Genomic DNA, 22,855 nt, shown 5'->3' on the forward strand with positions numbered 1-22,855 from the left:
GCACACACCTGAAAATGGGGTAGGAGCAGGGCCGGCTCCAGGCACCAGCTCAGCAAGCAGGTGCCTGGGACAGCCAAGGGGAAGGGGCCGCACATCGGGCTGTTTGGCGGCTATTCGGTGGCAGGTCCCTCAGTCCCTCTCAGAGGAAAGGATCTGCCACCGAATTGCCGCCGAAGAAGAAAGTGACGCGGTGGAGCTGCTGCCGATAGTGATCGTGGATTTTTGCTGCTTGGGATGGCAAAAACCCTGGAGGCAGCCCTGGGCAGGGGGGTTGCAGGTGGCTTCAGACTTTAAGTTCTAGTTCTTACCTCTTTCTGTTAAAACGGTTCTGTGAAAGCCTCAGTTAATTAAACAGACCAACTTACTGAACATGGACCACATAGTACAAGTAAGTCCTGGAGTAGGAACAGTAGAAGAGGCTTCTGCAGAGGTTGTTTTTCTGGAAGCAATGTCCTCGTGTTCCAGCTGAGCTGAGGCAGCATGGCTGAGCTCAGGGCAGCTAGCAGCATATTGAGATTGCAGACATACCAGCTGCTAATCGTTTTTGTTGTCTGGAATCTGCAGGACATCCTGGAAGGTGGCAACCTGCGCATCCCACTGCAGGAGCTACACCAAATGATCCTCACCCCGATCAAAGCCTACTGCTCCCAGAACTCAAACCCAGACGAGCAGAGCCGGGACCTGGATTCCCACCACCTGCCTTCTCTGATCGGCTCGGACAGCCAAGGGTCTGACTGCAAGGACTCTGCCTCTGGGTGCATACAACAGCACCACTTGCCTGGCTGCGAGGGCGAGTCTGGAGGGGCACCTTTGCCCGAAGGGGATCTTCCTGGGCAGTTCACAAGAGTCATGGGGAAAGGTCAGCCGCTCCCATTGTCCTTACGCCTTCTGTTAGGAGTGAATGGTTAAGAACAGCGTTTATTTCATTGCAGCTCTGGTCCCCATCCACCCTCCTTCTGTCCCACTCATCATAATATTCCCAGGGCCCCATGGTGCCGGAGCTGTACCAACACTTAGTAAGAGACAGTCCCTGCCCCAAAGGGCATGCAGTCTCATTAGGGAAGATGTACGCAAGGGGACACGGCGGAGACAGGACTGCACCCAGCTCTCCGGAGTCCCGTTGTGCCATGCTGCCATCATTCACATGTGCTCAAGCGCTGTTCATGGCTAGCGCTGGCGAAAAGGTGAGGTCAGGAGGAGATGGGGACGTAGCCTTACTCTCTCCCCCAGCCAGTAGAGCTGGCTGGCCATAGAGGCAGGTGAGCTCACTGCCCCTCATTATACTGGGGGGGTCCTTCCTTCTCCTGGGTGCTGAGGAGCTCCGGAAGGCACTATGCCTGTCTGAGTCACAAACCCTCCTGAGCCTGCTGCACCACCTCCAACATTAGGGGGAGCGTCTACACTGCGCAGTAAGCCTGGGCTCTGACTCTGGTTTGAGCCCGAGAACAAGCCCCCTTTCTGTCCACACTGATCAGTCTGACTCAGGTCAGCAAGCCCCCCGGACCCTGCGAGTCCAAGTCCCACTGCAGCTCAGGGCCAAGCCCTGTCATTTTGCAATGTGGATGCAGGTCAAGCTGCAGACATGAGTAGGAATGGCGCAGTATGGACGTGTTAGCGTGGCTCCGAGACCAGGTCCAGCAAGTGTAAATCCTGGTTTACAAGACAGTGTGGATGTTCAGGCATGAGCTTGGAACCCCTGAGTCCACAAGCGCGGATCCCACAGACCCAGGCTTAGTGTGCAGGGTAGACATAACTAGGCCGGCCCTAGCAGGTACAGCTGAGCCCTATACAAATAGGTACGTTGGAAGTTTGAATCAGAATGAGCCTTTAGTGTTTGACTGTGCACCATTATTTTTAAAAGCCCGTGGAAGGATCTTCCTCTTTGTGGCGCATGATCCTAGAATCGAGTGGCTGCTCTGGGGTTACCTTCGGTCTGGCTGCTTGCTCTCGTTGACAGCCCTTGTCCCCTGCTGCTCACCGGTCCCACGTACGCCTGTGGAGTTTTTTATAGCCCCGACTTGCAGTACGAGGGAGTGCACGTACAGAGCAGTTGCTTCCTTTAGCTCCGTGATCATGTGACACAGATAGAGCGAGAGCGCCTGGGACCGGCATTGTTTAATGTGCAAGTTGTGGGAGGGTTGGGTTTTTTAAAACACTTTCCTTGGTGTCTTGGGCCCTGACTGTAAATGCTTAAGTGCTTTGCTGAACTGGGGCCTTAAAGCCGATTGCCCAAGCAGTCTGAGCTCCTGTAGGAGTGCTACCCATGATCTCTGCCTGTCCCTGCCCCCTGGCCTCTGTGTGTCCCTGCCCCAGCACTGTCACTGCACTTTGAAATACAGGAGGAACAATCATTCCGGGCAGAATCCTTTGTTGCTGGTGTAAATGGCTTCATTGACTTCAACAGCATTGTGCCCATTTATACCAGCAGAGAATTTGCCCTGCTATGGTCAGTACAAACCAAAACTAGTTTCTAGAACTGAGGAATGATTTAAAAGAATATCTACGAGGGATGGGGGCCTCACTTTTGAACTATGCAAACATCTCTAAATTGTTCCTAAAATAGCTTTTGGGTAATAAAAGTGGTGTATACAGAGCACGTGATGGGGTGCTAGAAAGGTTCTCTTCGCACTCATTTGGGAGGAGCTGCATAATTTACTCAGAGCTTCACCGCTCCTGGGTAATTCAGACTGCCCACTCCCAACACTGGGTAGGGACTGTTCTGTGTAGCAGCTTGCTGGGCGGAGAATGGAGTAGTTTGGTAACGGGGGAGGGGGGGTGTTGGGGGGGGGGCGGGGGATAGTCTATCCACACAAAAAAAGGGCTCAGACTTCCATGGAGAAATGTCAGCCCCAGTCCATTTCCAGCACTTTCTGTTTAAAATGTATGAATAGAAATAAAATACAAATTACACAGAAACTTCAAAGGGCAGAAAATTGAGCCCAGTGTGTAATTTCACACTGATTGGCCACCTACCTTGAGAAAAATGGTTCTTTGTGACCCATTTTAAGCCCATATCAGACCTCACTGCTAACTCTGGTACCATGACCAGCACCTCCATAATGCATAAAGTTGAGTGGTATGGAGATTTATCAGTAGAAGTTGGGGAAATGGCATTGTTAGGAGGCACACTCCCAGGCCTTCTCTGAACAGTGGGGAAATGTAGTGGTCACCATGAGGGTTAAAATTGATGGAAGCCATAATGCAGAGAAGGCTCCTGTGACCAGTTGTTTTGGTTCTGCTTGCTTTCCAGCAGCTTTAACTAATATGGCAGTTCTGGCTGTAGAATTCTGCAGCTCCTACGGACTTTAACACCAGTTCAGTTGAGCCAGGGTTAGAATGGGTGGGAGTGTTTTGGTAAATTCCCCCAACGCAGACACCATCTTATTCTGTACGTTAATTTGCACACACTTTTGTGGCGTTATTTCAAAATCTTGCTGTCAGTCAAATCAGTGGGAATTTTGCCATTGACTTCAGCGAGACCAGAATTTGACCCTGGAAGCAATTGATTTTAACACCACACTCTTTGTGTGACAGTGTCTTTCACATGTGAGAATAGGGTAAGATAGGGGGAACCAGATCCTACTCTGTTCCTGCTGATTTGCACAAATATAACACTAACGGAGTTACTCTGGATTTACAGCAATGTAACCGAGAGTAAATATAAATGGCTAAATATAGACGGGCATGGCTGGAATTGTAAAAGGGTGTCTTTATACACAAGTGCTCCATTGATGACTCATTTCAGACAATTGCAATGGAAGTTTAAGACCATTCTTAAAAACAGCACATTGATTTCAGTCCCGTTTCCTGGTCACCATGTGTCTTGCTAGCTGTCCTTTTTTTTTTGTTTGTTTGTTTGCAGTATGTACACAACTTTTAGTTTCCAGACCTGATGAGGAGAATATAAGTTCCTATTTACAGCTCATAGACAAATGTCTAATTCATGAGGTGAGTTGTGTCAGATCTTATAAAACTGTTGTTCTCATTGCTTAGAAACTGTTTCCAAAGTTTCTGTTTATGTAAACATTTTGGTTTCTAACACAAATATTTTTGGGAGTATTAATAGTAATTCTGACTGTGGGAGACTGTAAATGCAATGTGGTGCACAGAAGGGTAGGTCACTATGTCCCTGTACAACATCAAAGAACTGGAATTGAGACATTCATGGTGCTTGTGACATTATGATCAACAGCTGGATGACAGAAAAACCCAGGATGAATGTGCATGGGGTTTCTAGCAGAGAGACTAAACTATCATTCAGCATTTCCAGCTTCTATTTTGTAGCAAACGTTCTGTGATTCGGCACCTACCAGTCTGTGTGCCTCTTCCTGAAAGCTGCTTGTTTATGGATTTTTATTTTGCACTGTAACTTTCTGTAAAAGGTACAGTACATTACCACGTGTCCTTCAGGGTGACTGAAACATATTTTGAGCTCCATATGCCATAGATCTAGGGCACAAACCCTGCTGTGTATATTTATCCCCTTATGTGTACCAAGTTCCTGCTGCACTTGTTACTCCTGAGGGAATTCTGTGCCAAAAAATTAAAAATTCTGTGCAGAATATTTTAAAATTCTGTATATTTGTATGTCAGACTAACACAATATAATCATACCAGTTTCAGTTATTTTGGTAATTTATTTCAAATGACTGTCATCCAGTATGTCTGTAACAATTGTTACAGATGGGGAAAAAAAGATTCAGGAAATGTTTTTTTTTGACAAATAGATTCCTTACTAGGCATATGAATAGAGAACTCTGAGTAATTCATCTAAACTACAATACAGAACTGTGTTTCCTGCACCCCTCAGAAGCAGTGCAAAGGCTTGGGGGGATTCAGGAGTAACAGAGAAGCTGAGGGAGAGGGAAGGAGCCTGGAATGAACCTGGAGGGTTATTGGGTGCGGGTGGGAGAAGTATGGGACAGTTTTTTGGGGGGAGAGTGATAGTGAGGGAGTTGGGGAGCCTCTCCCATGCAGACCCTGGTTGACCCCTAACCTTTGCCACTCAGTCAGACACATCTGCTCTTATCCCCATGTGTCTCCGAAGCCCCCCTCCCCCATCCACATGTGGCCCTGCACCTCCCTACCTTCTGTCCCCATGTGGCCCTTCAGCCCACCTCCCATTCAGCCCCTGGCTCAATGCTATCACCCCACTAGCTCCTGAGCCTGCATCCAAGTCTGTCCCCCACTAGCTCTTCTGAACCCCAATCTGTGATCCCCCCAGCGCCCTGCGTGCCCCACTCTGTCCGTCTGGTGCCTCCTCACCTGACCCCACTGTGAGGAAAGCAGCCTCTCTGGCTAACTGCCATCTCTTCTGGTACCATAGCAGCCTCTGGTGGGCGAAAGGTGTAACTGCAGTGCCTCTCCAGCAGAATCTATATTCTACAGAGGAAAACAAAATCTGCGGGGGACATTAATTCTTCATGTGCGCAGTAGTGCAGAATTCCCCCAGGAGTACCTTGTATACATATGTGCTGCACCTGAACTTGCAAGATTCATGGCATTACATGGACATACATCTGAGATCTGGATGGATCGGTAAATGTTTTCCAGTGTCAAAAGATCTATAGTTTACACTGTCTTTACATGGTCACTTGTGTATAAAAGTGGAGTCTAGAATCACTAAGAAATCTGTACTATCCTACAGGAAAATGAGTGGCAGCATTTTGGCAAAAGTACGTTGACTGCTGTAAACATAAGTATATACAGTATGCTAGGAGGAAAAAGGATTAAATTACAGAGTTCTGAATCCTCCAGTTTACTGTGACCATGTGATAAGCTATTGCCTAAATAATAGAGCTCTCCGCTAAATCTTGGGCATTTCCCATCCTCACAAAGGCTCTGATTCAGGAAAGCACTAAGTATCTGCTTAGGATAATTAACCATTGGAACAATTTATCAAGGGCCATGGAGGAATCTCCATCACTGGTAATTTTTAAATTAAGATTGGATTTTTTAAAAAAGATATTCTCTAATTCAAAGGGAATTATTCTGAAGAAGTTCTGTGACCTGTGATATACTGGAGGACAGACAAGATGATCACAATGGTCTGTTGTGGCCTGGAATCTCTGAAGGGTTTTCCTGAATCCGGGACAAAGACAGAAATTTCCAGCTCTGAAGGGAAGTCACTGACGTTCATGGTTTAAAAAAACAAACATTATTCTCCCAGAATGCGTCTATCCACAATAGTTACAAGTTTGCCAAGAGTTTTCAGTGAATGGTAGTGACCTGTCAGCATACATTGTCAACTTACAGTTTGCCACTTGAAATATACAGCAGCTGCACTAGGAAATTTAATTTTACTATGAAGTGAGTGGTTAGTTTGCTTTCCCAGCTCAGCAGTGGTTCTGTCTGAGCCAGTCACATAGTTTAAATATAACCAAAGCGTCTAGTATGTGAGTGTACAAAGACCTCTTCCACCTGAGTCCAAGTTCAAGGAGATCACATGAAAAGTTCCTTTCACTCTAGTTATTCAAGTATTTCCAGACATAGCAAGATTTTTTTCCCCTTGATTGCTTCATGATGAGTCTTGAAGTCAATGCAGCATTATGAACTGCATCCATCCTAGCCTAGTCTTTTCCCCCCTGTTTTCTTTATATTTCTGAGATTAACCAAATCACCAAGAAAGAAAGATCAGGCTTTTATTAGAATGTGACTAGGCCTTTGAAATGTGATTCTGGCTGGGCACATCCCAGCTGCACAGGAGGGTGCAACTCCAAACTCATTTTCTGGGTGATATAAACAGTGTTACACTGCTCTGGCTGCAGTGGTATAAGGGACGTGCTTGTTGGTATTTTCAAGAAATGTCTTAAGTGGAACAGCATTTCCTGCCAGGCAAAGTAGGGGTGGGAGGGGATAGATGCTCCGTGCCCTATGAAGCCCCAGATTTTTCCTTGCATATTATACATAAAATGTAGAGCTTGTGAAAGGTGCAGGATTGAGAGGCAGAGAGACCGCGGACCTCTCTTTACCCTCTGATCGCACCCAGCACAGGCAGTGGTTGTGCACAATTCCCCACACCACCCAGTCAGTGTGGCTAAACCTTCCCCTGGAAAGACCACCTTTTATGGGGGCGAGGATAGTTCACTCTCCATCTCTGTTCAGCTCTTGTGGGGGTTAAGACTGCCCACCGAGGTGCCAATGACTGCCAGCTGTCACAGTGGTGGGTTTTTTTGGTGGACACTGGTCCCCAGGGAGCTAGGGAGAGAGCCCCAAACTCATGTCACATTTGTTACTTCACCGCCATCAGATTGGGGACAGTTTTCAGTCACAAAGCTTAATTCCAGCTGGAGACCTTGAGAGGAAAGGGGCAGTTCCTTTCCCCTCATACTTCAGACACATACCTCCTTCTTCAAGTGCTTGCACGTGTCCATTCCAATGTAGGTGCCCACCCCAAGCACAGCTGCCGGAATCTTTTCCCCCAGCGGTAGCTCTTGGGTCAGCTCCAGTGCCCTCTGGTGCCGCACACTCATAGCTCTGATATAAAGGGGCCTGTCGACCCTGCTCTCCTTCAGTTCCTTCTTACCGCCTGTTACAGCGGTTGGAACTCCTCATCACTTAGGCGATCGTTCTCTTAGTGGTTTTCTGACAAATGCAGTGTAAATAGTTTGTGTCGTTTTTAGTAGTTAGTGTCATTACTTTGGACACCTCCGCTCTTAGATAGCAGAGTTGTCCACCATCCCACTGCCGGGGCTTGCGTCGGTCAACAAGTTTCGAGCTCTGCGCTTGGTGCAGTAAGTCTGGGCCTTTGAGCGACCCTCACTCAAGCTGCCTCAGGGGGAAGCTCATAGGAAAGACCACTGCCAAATTTGCAGGGATTTTAAGCCCCGGAATAAGCAGGACCGAACCGTGCTGCACGTTTGAAGGTCCTCTTGGAGACAGCCTTAAGACCGGCCTCGGAGCTGCACTCAGACTTGGCACTGAGTACCTCAGCCTCAGTGCAGGGTGAGCCTCCAACAACCCGGAACTCTTGGCACTGGTCATCTTCCCTGGTCCCCAAGAAGAAACACTTTGGAACCTCCATATATGGTCTTTTTTTAAAGACGAAGTCCAGTTGTGACCACCCCCGTCATTCCTTTCAAAAGTTGTCTCACCATTCCATTGCAGTCAAGCAATCTTTCTGCCAGTGTTCTACCCGCAACCACATGCAAACAGGGAGGATATTCCACTTGTTGGATACATGCCGGGACCCTGGCCTTCCACATACAAAGGCCCAAAGCATTCTGCGGATCCACTCAGGTGTTGATAGTGGAAAGAATGAAAGGTTCTCCCCATTTCTGTGTGGAGAATCTCATTGTGGATCACTTGGTGCATCAGGGCGTGTTACGACCTTGCGAACATCTCACCACTTGCTCACTTAACAGCTCACTCTACAAGGTCTCAGGCCTCCACTGCTGCTTTTTTAGCACAAATTCTAATTCAGGACATCTGGGGGGGGCAGCCTGGTCATCGGTTCCCAACGCACTATGCCATTACACAGCAGGCTAGAGACGATGCCGGCTTCAGCGGGGCGGCATTACGTTTAGCCTGCCCTTGATCTCCAAACCCACCTCCGGGGCAATTGCTTGCGAGTCACTTACATTGGAATGGACATGTACAAGCACTGGAAGAAGAAGAAACAGTTACAAACCTTTCTGTAGCTGTTGTTTGAGATGCGTTGCACATGTCCATTCCAAAACCCACCCTCTGTCAGAGGTGGTCAGCAAAAAGAAACTGAAGGGGAGCAGGGTCGGCAGGGCTCTTTATACCAGTGCTATGAGTGTGCAACACCAGAGGGCGCTGGAGCCAAGGCAACGGATACCACGAAGGGAAAAAATTCTGGTGGCTGCACTTGGGGTGCGCAAACACCCACATTGGAATGGATGTGTGTGACACATCTCGAAGAACAACAGTTACAGAAAGGTTAGTAACTGGTTTTTGTGAGGTTCCGTGTGGCAAGTCACCATCTAGGTAGCCCGGGCAAATGACCGGACACTTCAGAGCCATCCCTGTAACAGCTAGAGTGGGAGCTGTGGAATGGCTTGTGACATTCGGCTCCTCGCCAGGTTGGAGGGAGGCGAACATTGATTCCATAATGTAGCCTGGTCTCTGAGGTATGGGGTGGGACCAGGGTTGGAAATGGTGCCCAGTACTCCTGAAGGTAGTGCTGAGTACTGCTGAGGGAGCAGGAAGTCATGAGAGCAGAGATATAAACGGGGAACCTGGAAGGTGAGGACTGGATGCTTGAGCTTGATGTGCCATGTGAGAGGAAGCCAGTGAAGGGATTGGGAAGGGAGGAGCATAGTCTTAGCTGCCGGAGGGGGAGGTGATTTGTGCAGCTGAATCTTGGATAGGCTTCTTGCTCAGATCCCGTGGTGATGGGTGTGTGACAGGTAATAACCATGCTACTTAGCTCTTGTGTAGCTAGCACTTTTCTGCCATAGATTTCAAAACACTTTACAAAGGAGGTATCTTTATCCCCATTTTACAGTTGGGCAAACTGAGGCATAGAGGCACACTGACTTGCCAGAGGTCCCCAGCAAGGTCAGTGACAGAGCCAGGAATGAAACCCAGCCCAGTTCTCTCTAGATAGAATTGAAAAGAGGTCAGAATCTGAGACACTGGAGAGAAAACATTGATTGAGTCCTGTATTCCCAAAACGAACAGTTTTTCATTGGTTTCCAACCAGAGCTAAAGTGAGTTGCTCCACAGCAACACGTCTGCAGTGTTTTTCATTTGCGTTAAGTAAGAATATGTTAATATCACTAGGGTGCAAGGTAAGTAGATTGATCGTTATTGGTTAAGCTGCCCATAATTTGTTTATTGTAGTTAATAACTGTCTGTCGGTCTCTGCTATCGTGGGGCATGCACATGAAAACAGTCACATAATAATGTGTAAGGCGCTCTGGGGGCCCAAATGGCTCAGGAGATTGGTAGTGGAGTAAGGGGACTTCCACTGCCGAGCTCAGGTTAACTCCAACCTGGGGCAGTAGCATCAAATGCCATTATAATCTCAAGGCACTTTGGTCTCAGTGAAATAGACTGTGGTATAAAAACCTCAAATGGAATGGAAAATAAACGGAAGGTCTCAATCCATTTCTTGGGAAACAAGTGTCCACCCCTCAGAAACCACTGCACTTGGTTCTGGCTGGCAGCTCCCGTCAATAAGGAGATTGAGGATTTTGCTGTTATCATGGGAGAAGGTCCCTCCAGGTCCAGCCAAGCCACGCTGTCAGGACAGCCTATGGAATGTTGCGCTGCAAAACGCTAACACTGGAGCTGTTGAGTACCTGAGCCAGAAGCCATCAGTTCCCAGGGCTGTCAAGCCAGCACCTTTCATGAACACTTACTTTAAAAGGTTGGGGTTTTTTTTTAAAGAACTCGGATGTTTGTGTTTATTTTTGGAGATTTCTTGAAAATTTTAGGGTTTGCACTGGGGGATGAAAATGCAACTTGCTCACTAGAGCGTAGCTATTAAACAATCAGGAACATGAATTTATCAATAAACTGAGCACTCAGGGAATTTTATATACATACTATGATCTGAGTCATAGACTTTAAGGTCAGAAGGAACCCTCATGAAATACTTATGACCATTATCTGTCCCTAAGCCCCAATATAACTGAATTTCTTTTCATAGGCAACATTCAGTACTTTGCTAATTATTCTGTTTTTTAAATAAACATGAATTCTGATTAAAAGTCAGTAAAAGAAGTAAAAAGAATTGACTTTGTTGTATCAGTAGGACTTTTTTGTAGCATCACCTAAGTGTTGTGCATTTCGGCATCCATAATGACGTAGCAATAATAATAATAATTGTATCGGACCTTTATGTATCTGTCATCCTGGCGGACCCACAGCACTTCACACACACACACAGCACCACTGAATCGTAGGGGCGGTGGGCAGCCAGGCAATGGTATAGCCTGTGATGGCGAGAGCAGAAATTAGGACCCAGGACTCCAGGGAAACCTGTTTTCTTTCAGGAAGTGTCATGGGATCTTTAACACCCAGGCACAGCAGGAGCTTTGCTCTTAAGATTTCATCGGAAAGAGCTACGCATAGGAAACGGCCTGGTGCTCAGTTTGTCTTTTTCAAAAGTGTAATGGGCTGAGCCAATTCTTCTAGGAGTTAAACCTGCCAATCAGGGCTTCTGTGTGTTTGCAGCCTGAAGCTTGGCTCGCTCAGCTCTCTACTTCGGGTGCATGTTAACTGCCTGTTGTTTTCTTTATTTTTATACCCAACTGCATCATCCATAAGATGTTTATCTTTTTTTTAATTCCTTTTTTTTGGGGGGCAGGCATTTACAGAGACACAGAAGAAAAGATTGTTGTCATGGAAACAGCAGGTGCAAAAACTCTTCAGGTCTTTCCCTCGGAAATCCCTTCTAGACATATCAGGATATCGGCAGCAAAGAAAGTACGTTGGGATTTCATCTCTCTGATGCAATGATTGTACTTTGCGGGTTGGTATCTTGGACAAGACTACGCCAAAGGGGATAATTACACTCACATTCACACTGTGCTAACTGGAACTGTCGATGCGTCTGATTCATGAGGCCAGTTACCTCGAGTGCAGGCAGGGCTGGGATATTTCACCTTGTTCTATTTTAATTCTGTATGTCACGGGCAGCTCTCAAATGTCACTTTAGAGCAGTGGGTCCTGTTGTTAGTTATTAGCTCTGATTTGCATTATACTAGCACCTTGAGGTTCCAGCTCAGATCAGGGCTCCATTGTGCTAGATGTTAAACTGAGAGACAGTCCCTGCCCCAAAGAGCTTACAGTGTTAATAGACAAAACCAAAGGGTGGGTAAAACGTACCATTGTCCCATTTTACAGATGGTGACCTAAGTCTAGAGAGATTCAGTGACTTGCCCCAGGTGATAAAAGCTGCCTGTGGCGGTGCTGGGATTTGAACCCAGATTTCCCAAGTCCCACTTTGGTGGCTTACCAACAAGACAGTCCTTCCTCTATGTGGCTCCCTCCTTAAATTGGGGATTCTGATTGACCTGCCCATCTCCCAAGCCTACACTTTCCCCACGGTAATTGGAGCACTTGAAAAGATTAAAAAGTAGGGCTGTCAAGTGATTAAAAAAAATTAATCACGCGATTAATTGCTCTGTTAAACAATATTAGAAAACCATTTATTTAAATATTTGGGATGTTTTCTACATTTTCAAATATATTGATTTCAATTACAACACAGACTACAAAATATATAGTGCTCACTTTATATTTATTTACAAATATTTGCACTGTAAAAAAGAAAAAAGAAATAGTATTTTTCAATTCACCTAATACAAGTATTGTAGTGCAATCTCTTTTTCATGAAAGTTGAACTTGCAAATGTAGAATTACATACAATAAAGTAACTGCACTCAAGAAAAAAAACAATGTAAAACTTTAGAACCTACAAGTCCACTCAGTCCTACTTGTTCAGCCAATCACTCAGACAAACAAGCTTGTTTACCTTTGCAGGAGATGATACTGTCCACTTCTTGTTTAAGAAGAAAGTGAGAACAGGCATTCTCTCCTTCTTGTTTAAGGAGAAAGTGAGAACAGGAGTTTGCATGGCACTGTTGTAGCTGGCGTCACAAGATATTTATGTGCCAGATGCGTTAAAGATTCATATGTCCCTTCATGCTTCGCCCACCATTCCAGAGGACATGCTTCCATGCTGATGATGGATTCTGCTCGATAAGAATCCAAAACAGAGCAGACTGACGATGTTCATTTTCATCATCTGAGTCAGATGCCACCAGCAGAAAGTTGATTTTCTTTTTTGGTGGTTCATTTTCCACATCTGACTGTGCTCTGTTAAGACTTCTGACACCATGCTCCACACCTTGTCCCTCTCAGATTTTGGAAGGTACTTCTGATTCTTAAACCTTGGGTCGAGTGCTGTAGCTATCTTTAGAAATCTCACATTGGTACCTTCTTTGCATTTTGTCAAATCTGCAGTGAAAGTGTTCTTAACTCGAACACCATGTACTGGGTTGTCATCCAAGACAGCCATAACACAAAATATATGGCAGAATGCAGATAAAACAGCGCAGGAGACATACAATTCTCCCCCAAGGAGTTCAGTCACAAATTTAATTAATGCATTATTTTTTTAACAAGCATCAACAGCATGGAAGCATGTCCTCTGGAATGGTGGCTGAAGCATGAAAGGACATAAGAATGTTTAGCATATCTGGCACGTAAATACCTTGCAATGCCAGCTACAAAAGTGCCAGGCAAATGCGTGTTCTCACTTTCAGGTGGCATTATGAATAAGAAGAGGGCAACATTATGTCCTGCAAATGTAAACAAACGTGTTTGTCTTAGTGATTGGCTGAACAAGAAGTAGGACCGAGTGGACTTGTGGGCGCTAAAGTTTTACATAGTTTTGTTTTTTGAGTGCAGTTATGTAACAAAAAAATACATTTGTAAGTTGCACTTTTGTGATAAAGAGATTGCACTACAGTACTTGTATGAGGAGAATTGAAAAAATACTATTCTGTTTATGATTTTACAGTGCAAATATTTGTAATAAAAAATAATCTAAAGTGAGCACTATATACTTTGTATTCTGTGTTGTAAATTCAAATCAAATATTTGAAAATGTAGAAAAACATTCAAAATATTTAATACATTTCAATTGATATGCTATTGTTTAACAGTGCGATTAAAAGTGCGATTAATCACGATTCATTTTTTAAATCACGACTAATTTTGTTTGGTTAATCGCATGAGATAACTGTGATTAATCAACAGCCCTATTAAAAAGTAATAACAGCACTGTCCCTCTCTGCAGTTTGGTTTTCTCGCCTGTGTTTGCTGCCCCTCCAGTTTTGGTGTCATCTGCAAATCACTGTTGGATAGACACCAGAAAAAGCAATCAACAAGGGGGCAGCGAGGGTCTTGGGCTTGTTTAGGTGAGTTGATCAGAAGACCTCAGGAGGGCCCTGTAGGGGGCTACAAATGACTGGAATCTTCACTGCTTGAACACTGAGCCCTGGCTACAGTGCTGGGTGGAACTAACAAAATTCAAATTCAGAAGAATGAAATGAGCTGCTGAATACGACACCTAGTTCGACTTGACTTATCGATCGCGCGGCGAGCGCGCGCGAACTCGCTCCGCTCTCTCACACTCTCCTCTCCTCTCTCCTGCGGCGGAGGCGGAGCCGAACTTCAGTTCGGGTTGAAATCTATCGCAGATCAGACGACGAGCGTTGATTTCTACTGCAGTCGTCGACTCGCGCGACGACCGTCCCGGTAAGTGTAAACGTACCCTGAGACTTGCTCCTCCACTGTGACTGGAGAAGCGCTACACCATAAACCAGCACCGTGGCTAGAGAACCACTTAGCAGGAGATACTTCATTAGGGTGAAATTCGCCCCGTGCAGAACAGCAGCATACAGCAGGTGTGCCACCTAATGTCACGCCTCAATGCTCAAAATAAGGCATAAGTGGGGTATCGACCGAGACTGGAAGGCGTGAAATTCAGCCTTGCTGATCTAGATCAAGTGTGTCATTTTCTTGGACTTTCTCTGCTCTTCCAGTCTGGGTGAAGCTGCAGGCTAAGAACGCAATGGTGCAGCTTTGCCTTTCACATAGTTCCATAGGTATAATGGCAAAATCACTTCCTAAAGAAACTTGGTTGTGTGTCATGGTGGGTAGATTTATACTGGTCTGGATCACATAATCGTATTATTTTTGAAGCCTTGTTCACTATAGCATGCACAGGCGGGAGAGATTAGGGCTAAGATGAAGGTGAGTTGAAACATCAAGGGTTGGAGAAGGGGCAGGGCGATACAGGAACCGCACAAGTGATAAGAGTTGTTAATCTCCAAATAGGTACTCTCATTTCATAGAATCATAGACTCTCAGGGTTGGAAGGGACCTCAGGAGGTCATCTAGTCCAACCCCCTGCTCAAAGCAGGGCCAATCCCCAACTAAATTTGTCATGTTTCAAACGGCAGCAGGTAAATAATAAGTATCACAGCAAACTACCCATCTCTTTGTGTGATCATTTAAAACAATTGGGCAAGAACACTAGGAAGACTTTACACTGCAGTGAAATCCGCATGATCTATTTGTTCTGTGGGATCTACTGGTTCTTCTGTTTTTTTGGTGCTGTTGCTTTGTGCGTTGTTTCAGTGTGGCAGACCAGTAACCAGCGGTGTTACATAGAAATGGGTAAAATGTCCTAATTACAAACCAAGAATGGCCTGCCCTAGAGATGTGTGTTTAAAAGATACATTAACCACAATTCCCTCAACTTCGCTACTGCAAAATGCCTCCATACTAGAGCCATCAAACTGTGGGAGAAACTGAATCTGCAAACACTTGTTTTTCACATGGCAAATGAAAACAAATTCCACTCCTTGTTCATCTGTTGTGCAGACCGCCCCTCACTTTCATCACCATGCCCCGTTATCCCTAAGTAAAAGAATTGAGTTTATTGGGCTGTTGCTCCTGCCATACATGTGGGGGGGAGGTGAGTGAATGAGATTTAAGGGCCTGATTGGTCACTCCCTTCCCCCGTGCAAATCAAGAATAACTCTACTAAATCAGTGAAGTAACTAACACTGGTGTATCATCAGAATCAGGGAGATGAGAAGCAGGCCCTGAGAGTCAGAATCATGAACCCGGCTTGTCGTGGGAACTTTTATTCATGGATTCTAAGACCAGAAGGGACACTGTGATCATCTAGTCTGACCTCCTGCATAACAGAGGCCAGGGAAGTTCCCCAGAATAATTCCTGTTTGAACTAGAGCAGATCTATTAGAATAGTCTAAGGAGCAGCCTATGATCTTCTGACTTCAGTGAAGTTACTCTGGGTTCAAACTGCTGTAACTGAGCTAGGAATCTGGTTCTAAGCAGGTAACGTTTGTTATCCACTTGCTCCCCATCTCCATTAGTGTCAGGCTGCCAACCCAACCAAGACTGCATCATACTGGTTTACAGAGAAAGTGCTTTTCACAACCAAATGGGCTAAGAGATCTGTAAACTTTCTGGCCCCATTTACTCTGGGTTTTCAAACTGTGTTAGCACTATTCTAAAGAACTGTGTTTAAACCTGGCTCTTGCTCGGGAGGTGTTAATGCAGTTTGACATCTTAGTGTGGATGGAGCCTTTGAGACTGACAAGCCCTTTTCTAACAATTGCACCCACACAAGCACAAACAATCCACAGCAAGATTTGATACCAGGTGCAATGCCTGTGTCTCATTCTGTGCAGAAGTTGTCTACATTCATCATTTCTTTTTTCTCTCTTTCTCTCTCTTTTTTTTAAAGTTTTCATTTAAAATGAGCAAACTTTAACCCAGCCAAATAAACCAAAAATGTAAACCTCAAACTCCTAATACATAACCAAATATAGAAATGAGAGAAATTAAAGCCTTAAGTAAGCCAAAGAAAGGAAAAACATGTACACATGAGAAACAAGCAGGAATGCAAGGGGCTTCAAAGAGGCTTGGATCTGGCCCTGTGGACCCAAATCTGGAGATGCTGAGTGTTATGTTCACACCATGCACACAGAGAAGTTAGGTTAAAAACATAAAATACTTGTGCTGGATGCTTGCAACATAACACTTTATTTCTTAGAATTTGGAGTGGTAACACCCAAGAACCAAAAACAGAGAGAGAGAAAGCAGGCTGCTCCCTAACACAGAGGCACGACTCACTTCACTTGCTCTAAACTGTCTTCTTGCAAACTGACTCTGACAGATCTGCGTGCTTGGTGCTTCCCTACAGAGCCCCCTAGCCTGCAAATCAGACCAGGAAACCCCTTAAAAATTAAAGTGATGGCTTATAATTTTAACTTTGTTTTCCATACACCACACTCAGCACTGTCAACTCTCATTTCATCGGAGGCAAAGGCGCTCAGCAACTCACGGCGTCAGGTCCTCAGTAGGTAAAGAGCCACAAGAGCAGAAAACTAGGAAGCAAATATAGCTCACAGAGGAACCAAGAATCAGCTTAGGACCCTTCTTTGTCACTGTGGGAAATGCAGAGCAGCACAGGCATCTTGAGAAGGCTGCATGGGGCTTGCAAGCTGCGGATTGCCAAGTGCCGGTATATCAGTGCAAACTGAGATTCTGGAGAATATACCAAAACCCTCAGGGCACCGCCAGAATCCATATACTTCTCCAGGCTAAGTGTCTGGATTTCTCCCTGTTTAGCACTTAAAAGGTCATTTACATCTCACCAGCCATCATCAAGCAAATCCCTCCTGCCTCTCTCCCACGGACTCTGCTTTGACTCACTCACAGGAGTATGGTAAGCAGGATAGGGCCTCAAGGGGCTTACCAAAGTTTAATGCTAGCCACAGGGCTTACATGTGCAGCTGTCCTCTGACTCCAGTGAAAGCAATTCTGTTCCCTCTTGTGGCGATCCTCAGTAAGACACTTCGGCTAATTTGGCATTAGAGAGCCCTGTCCACTGAAGTCAGTATGAGTTTTTCCATTGATTTTAGTGGGAGAAGGGTCAAGGCTAAAGCTTGTTAGGCTGTGCTGATTTCCAAACCCATCTTTAATCACTACTAACCACGTGCCATTTGAATATATACTTAAAGTATTTAGACGTCAGCTCATGCTCGCATTTTAAAAGGGTAAGATTCTGAATGTTCAGACCTGTTCTTTTTTCCTCTTTCCAGTCGAGGCTTTGGCCAGTCGAACTCCTTACCAACAGCTGGATCTGTCGGTGCAGGAATGGGCAGACGGAACCCGCGCCAGTTCCAGATTCCCTCCCGGAATCTCCCCCCCACCCGGCTGGGTCTGCTGGGCCCCAGTGGACTCCTAGGTGCTGCACAACGCAGCGCAGCTGCCAACCCAACCATCTTGAAACAAGGAAGACAGGTGTGTGTCAGTCTGTCTGTGTTGTTGCATGTCAGACCACCAGTGCTGCAGGACGGTTGCAAAGCTGCAGGGGAGGGTCTATATTTTTTTGTACCTGCTGAGAAATACTTTGGGTCTGATCCGACAAGATGCTGAGCACCCCTGATTGCCAGTTTCGTCAGGTGTGGGTGGCTTACAGGACTTAGCAGGGTCAGGCCCATACCCATGACAAGGGATCGGTCCAAATGTAGCTATTTACTCCCCAATGGCTGAAGAGAAAACTGCTACTAAAGAAAACACGTTAATCAGCTCTTTGCTAAGGTTAGCGTGGAATGATTCTTCTGATTTTCCTCATCTGACTAATGTGTCTGGATACTCTATTTTACATGCGAACCCAGTGAGAACAGTCTGCAGGCATTTCCTGTTTTTGTTCTTTTCGGTGGAGTGGGGTACTGAAAAGGGACAAGGAGAGCTGGGAGAGAGGGACAAATCAGGCTTCAGAGAGGGATGGAGGAAGAGAAATGAGCCAAGGGCTTTTTATAAATACATCCCTCGGAGAGTAAGTGTCACTCGCAGAAAAAGCCCTTCGCAGGGAGAGGGTGACCCAGTGACTAGAAGGTGCAAGGCTGGGGAGATCAGGAAAGCATTAGCCTACGGAGCGTGCTGAGGTTTTTAACACACCCAGACTGTGTCCTACATTAGCATGGCACTGGCATTTGTTTTACAGTATCGTTGGTGTGTTTGTTTCCCATAGAATCTCTGGTTCGCAAACCCCGGGGGTAGTAACAGCATGCCAAGCCGGACCCATAGCTCAGTGCAGAGGACGCGTTCCCTGCCTGTCCACACATCCCCACAGACCATGCTGATGTTTCAGCAGCCAGGTAGGAAGAAGTCATTTGTCTTTTGCTTATTCATCCCCTTGTCATCTGAGAGTACAGTATATTCAAATAGCGGCACTCGTGAACCCTGCCTACAAATACTTAGCCTCAACTGTCACCATACATTCTTGGGTGCTTATAGAAAGCTTTCTTTTTTTAAACTGTGCATTGCAAGATGAACAGCGGTGGGCTGGCAGCAAGCCAGACTCTGCAAGCTCAGTGTCTGTTGCAATCCGACCAAGATATTTTTTGACACTAGTCAGATTACTGGATTGATTAAACCAGAGACATCACCGGAGGGATTTTGACCCTATAAATAACAGACTGACAGTGCTAGTGCCCAACATAGCTTCCTTCTGCAAGGCTTTGTGTTACATGGGGAATGTTGCAGCTCTTGGATCACCTTTTTTGCTTTTACATGGACTGGAAAATCCAGTGCAGAAGAGAAATGACTTCGTGCATTTTAGGGAAATTCTTTTGAGAGAGACATTCTGAGGCAGAATTTTAACACACCGGGGATGTTAATTGTTTCCTTGCACGCTTTTAATACCCTTCCATGTGTAAGAACATCCTGTCATTCTTTTTGGTTTGCTGAGTGTCCATCTGAATCCAGAGAGAGAAGCTCTGAGACTTCAGTGCGTTTTTTCTAGTATATCTTAACTACGTATGTTGCTCCACTATCCTTTTAATGCAGCCTTTCTGCTAATGTACAGTAGTATTAATCATCTGCATTGTTCCAGTAATAATTCACCATAGAAACAAATCTCACTCAAAAGAAGTTTACCACACCAGAAACTTATACCCTTATTTCAGCCGGGGCCTCCATCTAGCCTTCTCAGGTATTATGTGTCCGCATTGTTTTGACCGTCCTAGATTGCAAGCCTCTTGTTGCAGAAACTGCGTCTCCCTCTGTGTATCATCCAGAGCCCAGTGTAATGGCAAAGTTCGGTAAATATTACAGAATAAGAAATAGGTTCTTCTTGCATGTTAGCCTGCAGGTGATGAGGACTCTAGAGGACTGGAAAGTGGCATTGCCGAAAAAATATGTGTAGAGTAGCCAAGAAAGTGATGCATTTATTTGGTATTGTTAATAGTTTGCATTTATACAACACTTTTCGTTGGAGGATCTCAAAACACATTGTAAACACTAATGAATTAATCCCCACAACAATCCTGTGAAGTAGGAAAGTATTATACTTATGGGGTAAACTGAACAGAGAGATTAACTGAGTTGCCCAAAGTCTTACAGCAAGTTGATTGTGAAGTTAGAATTGCAACCCAGGAGTCCTGACTCTGACCCTGCTCTGAATATTAGACTGCACAGTCACATCTAGCCAGCCTTATTTCTTACATCTCATTAATGTAAACTTGAGATGCATTTAATGTGAGTGTCTGTTCAGTCAGAACAAAGCTGGTCTGTTTGTTCAAGCAGAATACTGCATGGGGTGAAACCATAGCTGATCTAACCCTGCTGGCTTTGTAGCATTCAGCCTCAGTTCCCTTACCATGGATTGTGGGATCCTGCAAACTCCACAGGGTGTCATACTTCTCTCCCTTGAGGAGAACTGTTTGCAAAGAACTCAGAGAGGGGAGCTTCGGGGAGTTTTTCTGATCCCTAGCCTCCTCCTGCAGAGAATCCAGCAGGGGGGACCTAACCCAGGTGACAGGACAGAGGAGAGGAATCTAAAGGGATTGTTTAAATTAAGAATAAAGCCATAAGAATGAGCCAAAACCATCCTACAAATGCTAAATTTAATAATAATAATAATACTTAGCTCTTAGAATTTGCTGCCAATTTCTTGCCTAGAACAGTCCCCCAGCTCCTGCAAGCCGGGCACAAACATCTGAGGGCAGAATGTTGGCTCTAAATTTATGTGCTATTTAAAACTAGCACCAAAACTTGTTTCTACCAGGGATTAAAATATCACCTGAACTAGGAATGCACAGCAATGACTGTCCAGGAGGGATTTAAGGACATACTGCCAGCGTCTGCATCTCATGTGCATTAAGCCCGGATTAAAAGGTGATCTGGAAGAAAGAGGGGAAGCAGGTCATATAAATTAGTGGGCTATTCCACTAATTCATCTTCAGACCTGTTGGGACACCACCTGCCCTTAATTTCCAGTCATCTGACGGCTGATTTGGAGCCCTAAAACACAAGCCTTCCCAGGTAGCTCACAACCTTACTTGGTACGCGGCTGCAGCATGCCACATTTTTAAGCCGCAAATGATGGTTTCAGATAAACAAGCTCTTTCCTTCCACCTGCTGTGCATGGAGGGGGTGAAAAGAAAATAATCTTGATATTGCTCCCGTAAAATGCTAGATATCCTCGATCCATTGAACTCAAGAGATGTTTCTTTAGATGTCCGGGGTAAGATCACATTCCTTTTAAGCTGTGCTGTGGGGGTCTCTCCTGCTGGATATATTTATCTCCATATGAATCAGAGAATTTAAAGTTGGAGAAGAACTCTTAGGTCACGCCTCGGTCATCCCTTGGGGACCGGCCCAGATCTCCATGGTAACACAGGATGCGTCAGAGGAAGGGAAAAAGATCCCTCAACAGGCACCTACACCGTCTGTTCTCCAGGGCTTTGTCCAGCATGGTTTCAAATGACCCCAGCAATGGAGCTTATTTTTAGTTTCACTTCTGTCATTTGTACAGACAAGTTTTACAGCCCCCGTGTCCCTGGCACAGAGGAGTTTCTGATTTTGCCCTACGTGCAACTTTAAAGTTCTTAAAAAAATCAAGGCCTGGTCTTTACACACATTGTGGCAAATGAAATCAGCCTGACACAAACTACGTCTAAACAGGGAGTAGTCAATATTATGCCTCACTTTTGTTTTAGGCATAAAATACTTTTGTTCTAGAGCATAATCATAACAATATTATCAACTACAGTATACTCCTCTTTATCCGAAACCCGGTGTGATGGGCTTCGGTCCACTGCTGCGGCGCCTCCTGCTGGCTGTCCTGGGGATTAGCTCTGTATGCCAGTGCGCCCTCTTCTGGTGGTGTTCTGCCACCGTCATTTCTGTTCCAGGGGCCCACGTTGCTCCCAGGACCACGGCGTCCTCTGCGTGACACAGCTCTCCAGCTATGCTGCACTCTGTGCTCCCCACTTCCAGGGGATAGTATCACAGTCCCTCAGTCCAGCCACCTCCTCAGTGGGGGTAGAGGGGGGACACGGGCCCACCCACTACTCTGGGTCCCGGCCCAGGGACCCTGAAGATGGCCGCCATTTACTACGTCCCTGCCGACTCCTCTGTAGATCTCCCTGGGCCACTTTCCCACAGCCCCAGCACCCTCTTTGCCCTAGCCTCAAGGCCTCAGCCTGCAGCACTGCTCTGTCCAGGGTGCTTGCTGTCCTCCGCCTGCAAGGCAGTTACTCCTCCTCAAGTTCCAGGGAGTGATCTGAAGCCTTTCTTATATGGGCCTGCCCGTCCCTGATTGGCTGCCTCTGTAAGCCCTTCTGTGATTGGCTGCCTCCTACACAGCCTCCGTCACATCCCATTATCCGAACCTCCATGCTATCCCAACCCCTTCCTTGTCCCCCTCGTGTCTCACGCGGGGGGACAAGGAAGGGATTTGGAGAATGTGGAGGTTCAGAAAACAAAGCAGAGTCCCCCGGCCAGGACTGCAAGGATGGAGACAAGCCCCCAGCTGCAGGGAGGCCAGCCCGCTGCTGTGTGGCTCCTACGACAGTGCAGAGAGCCCGCTGTCACAGGAGTGAGGGAGCGGGGCCATGGCACGGTATTGCCTAGGGCTAGTGACACCCGATCCCTGCAGGCGCAAGATGTAGGATGGCTGCAGTGTTGGCGGGGCAGAGCAGAGTCCTGGCTGGGGCGGGGGGGGGGTCTCTGCTTTGCCCCACACAGTCCAACTAGACAAGGTAGACAAAGGAAGTACTCTTGTATTCATTGTGCAGCTGGGGCTCAGATCCTCAGAGGTATGTAGGGTTCCAATTCCCATTGATTTCAGCAGAAGTTAGGAGCCTAACTACCTTAGTGGCTCTGGAGCCGTGTGACTTGCTCAACGTCACACAGGGAATGAACCCAGCTCTCCTGAATCCTGCTCCAGGGCCTTACAAGACCATCTGACCTCATCTGATAGCAACAGTTAAGTTCATGCAAACCCCATGCCCTGTATTTCCCCAGGGAAAATTAGCTCAACAAT

General features: G+C 46.1%; 1 protein-coding gene across 10 annotated transcripts in view; it reads left to right on the forward strand.

The window, feature by feature from the left end:
* The window catches only part of SAMD4A (sterile alpha motif domain containing 4A), a 210,454-nt gene that overhangs the window by 177,156 nt on the left and 10,443 nt on the right, over window positions 1-22,855 (forward strand). For all 10 annotated transcript variants that reach the window (XM_039535570.1, XM_039535575.1, XM_039535576.1 and 7 more), the window contains 5 exons: window positions 565-859; window positions 3,863-3,948; window positions 11,279-11,397; window positions 17,622-17,823; window positions 18,557-18,683. In XM_039535570.1, the coding sequence (XP_039391504.1) occupies window positions 565-859; window positions 3,863-3,948; window positions 11,279-11,397; window positions 17,622-17,823; window positions 18,557-18,683 (829 nt within the window). The remainder of the gene's footprint in view (window positions 1-564; window positions 860-3,862; window positions 3,949-11,278; window positions 11,398-17,621; window positions 17,824-18,556; window positions 18,684-22,855) is intronic.

This window comes from Mauremys reevesii, linkage group 4 (genome assembly GCF_016161935.1).
Source record: "Mauremys reevesii isolate NIE-2019 linkage group 4, ASM1616193v1, whole genome shotgun sequence".
In the NCBI taxonomy this organism is placed as follows: Eukaryota; Metazoa; Chordata; order Testudines; family Geoemydidae; genus Mauremys; species Mauremys reevesii.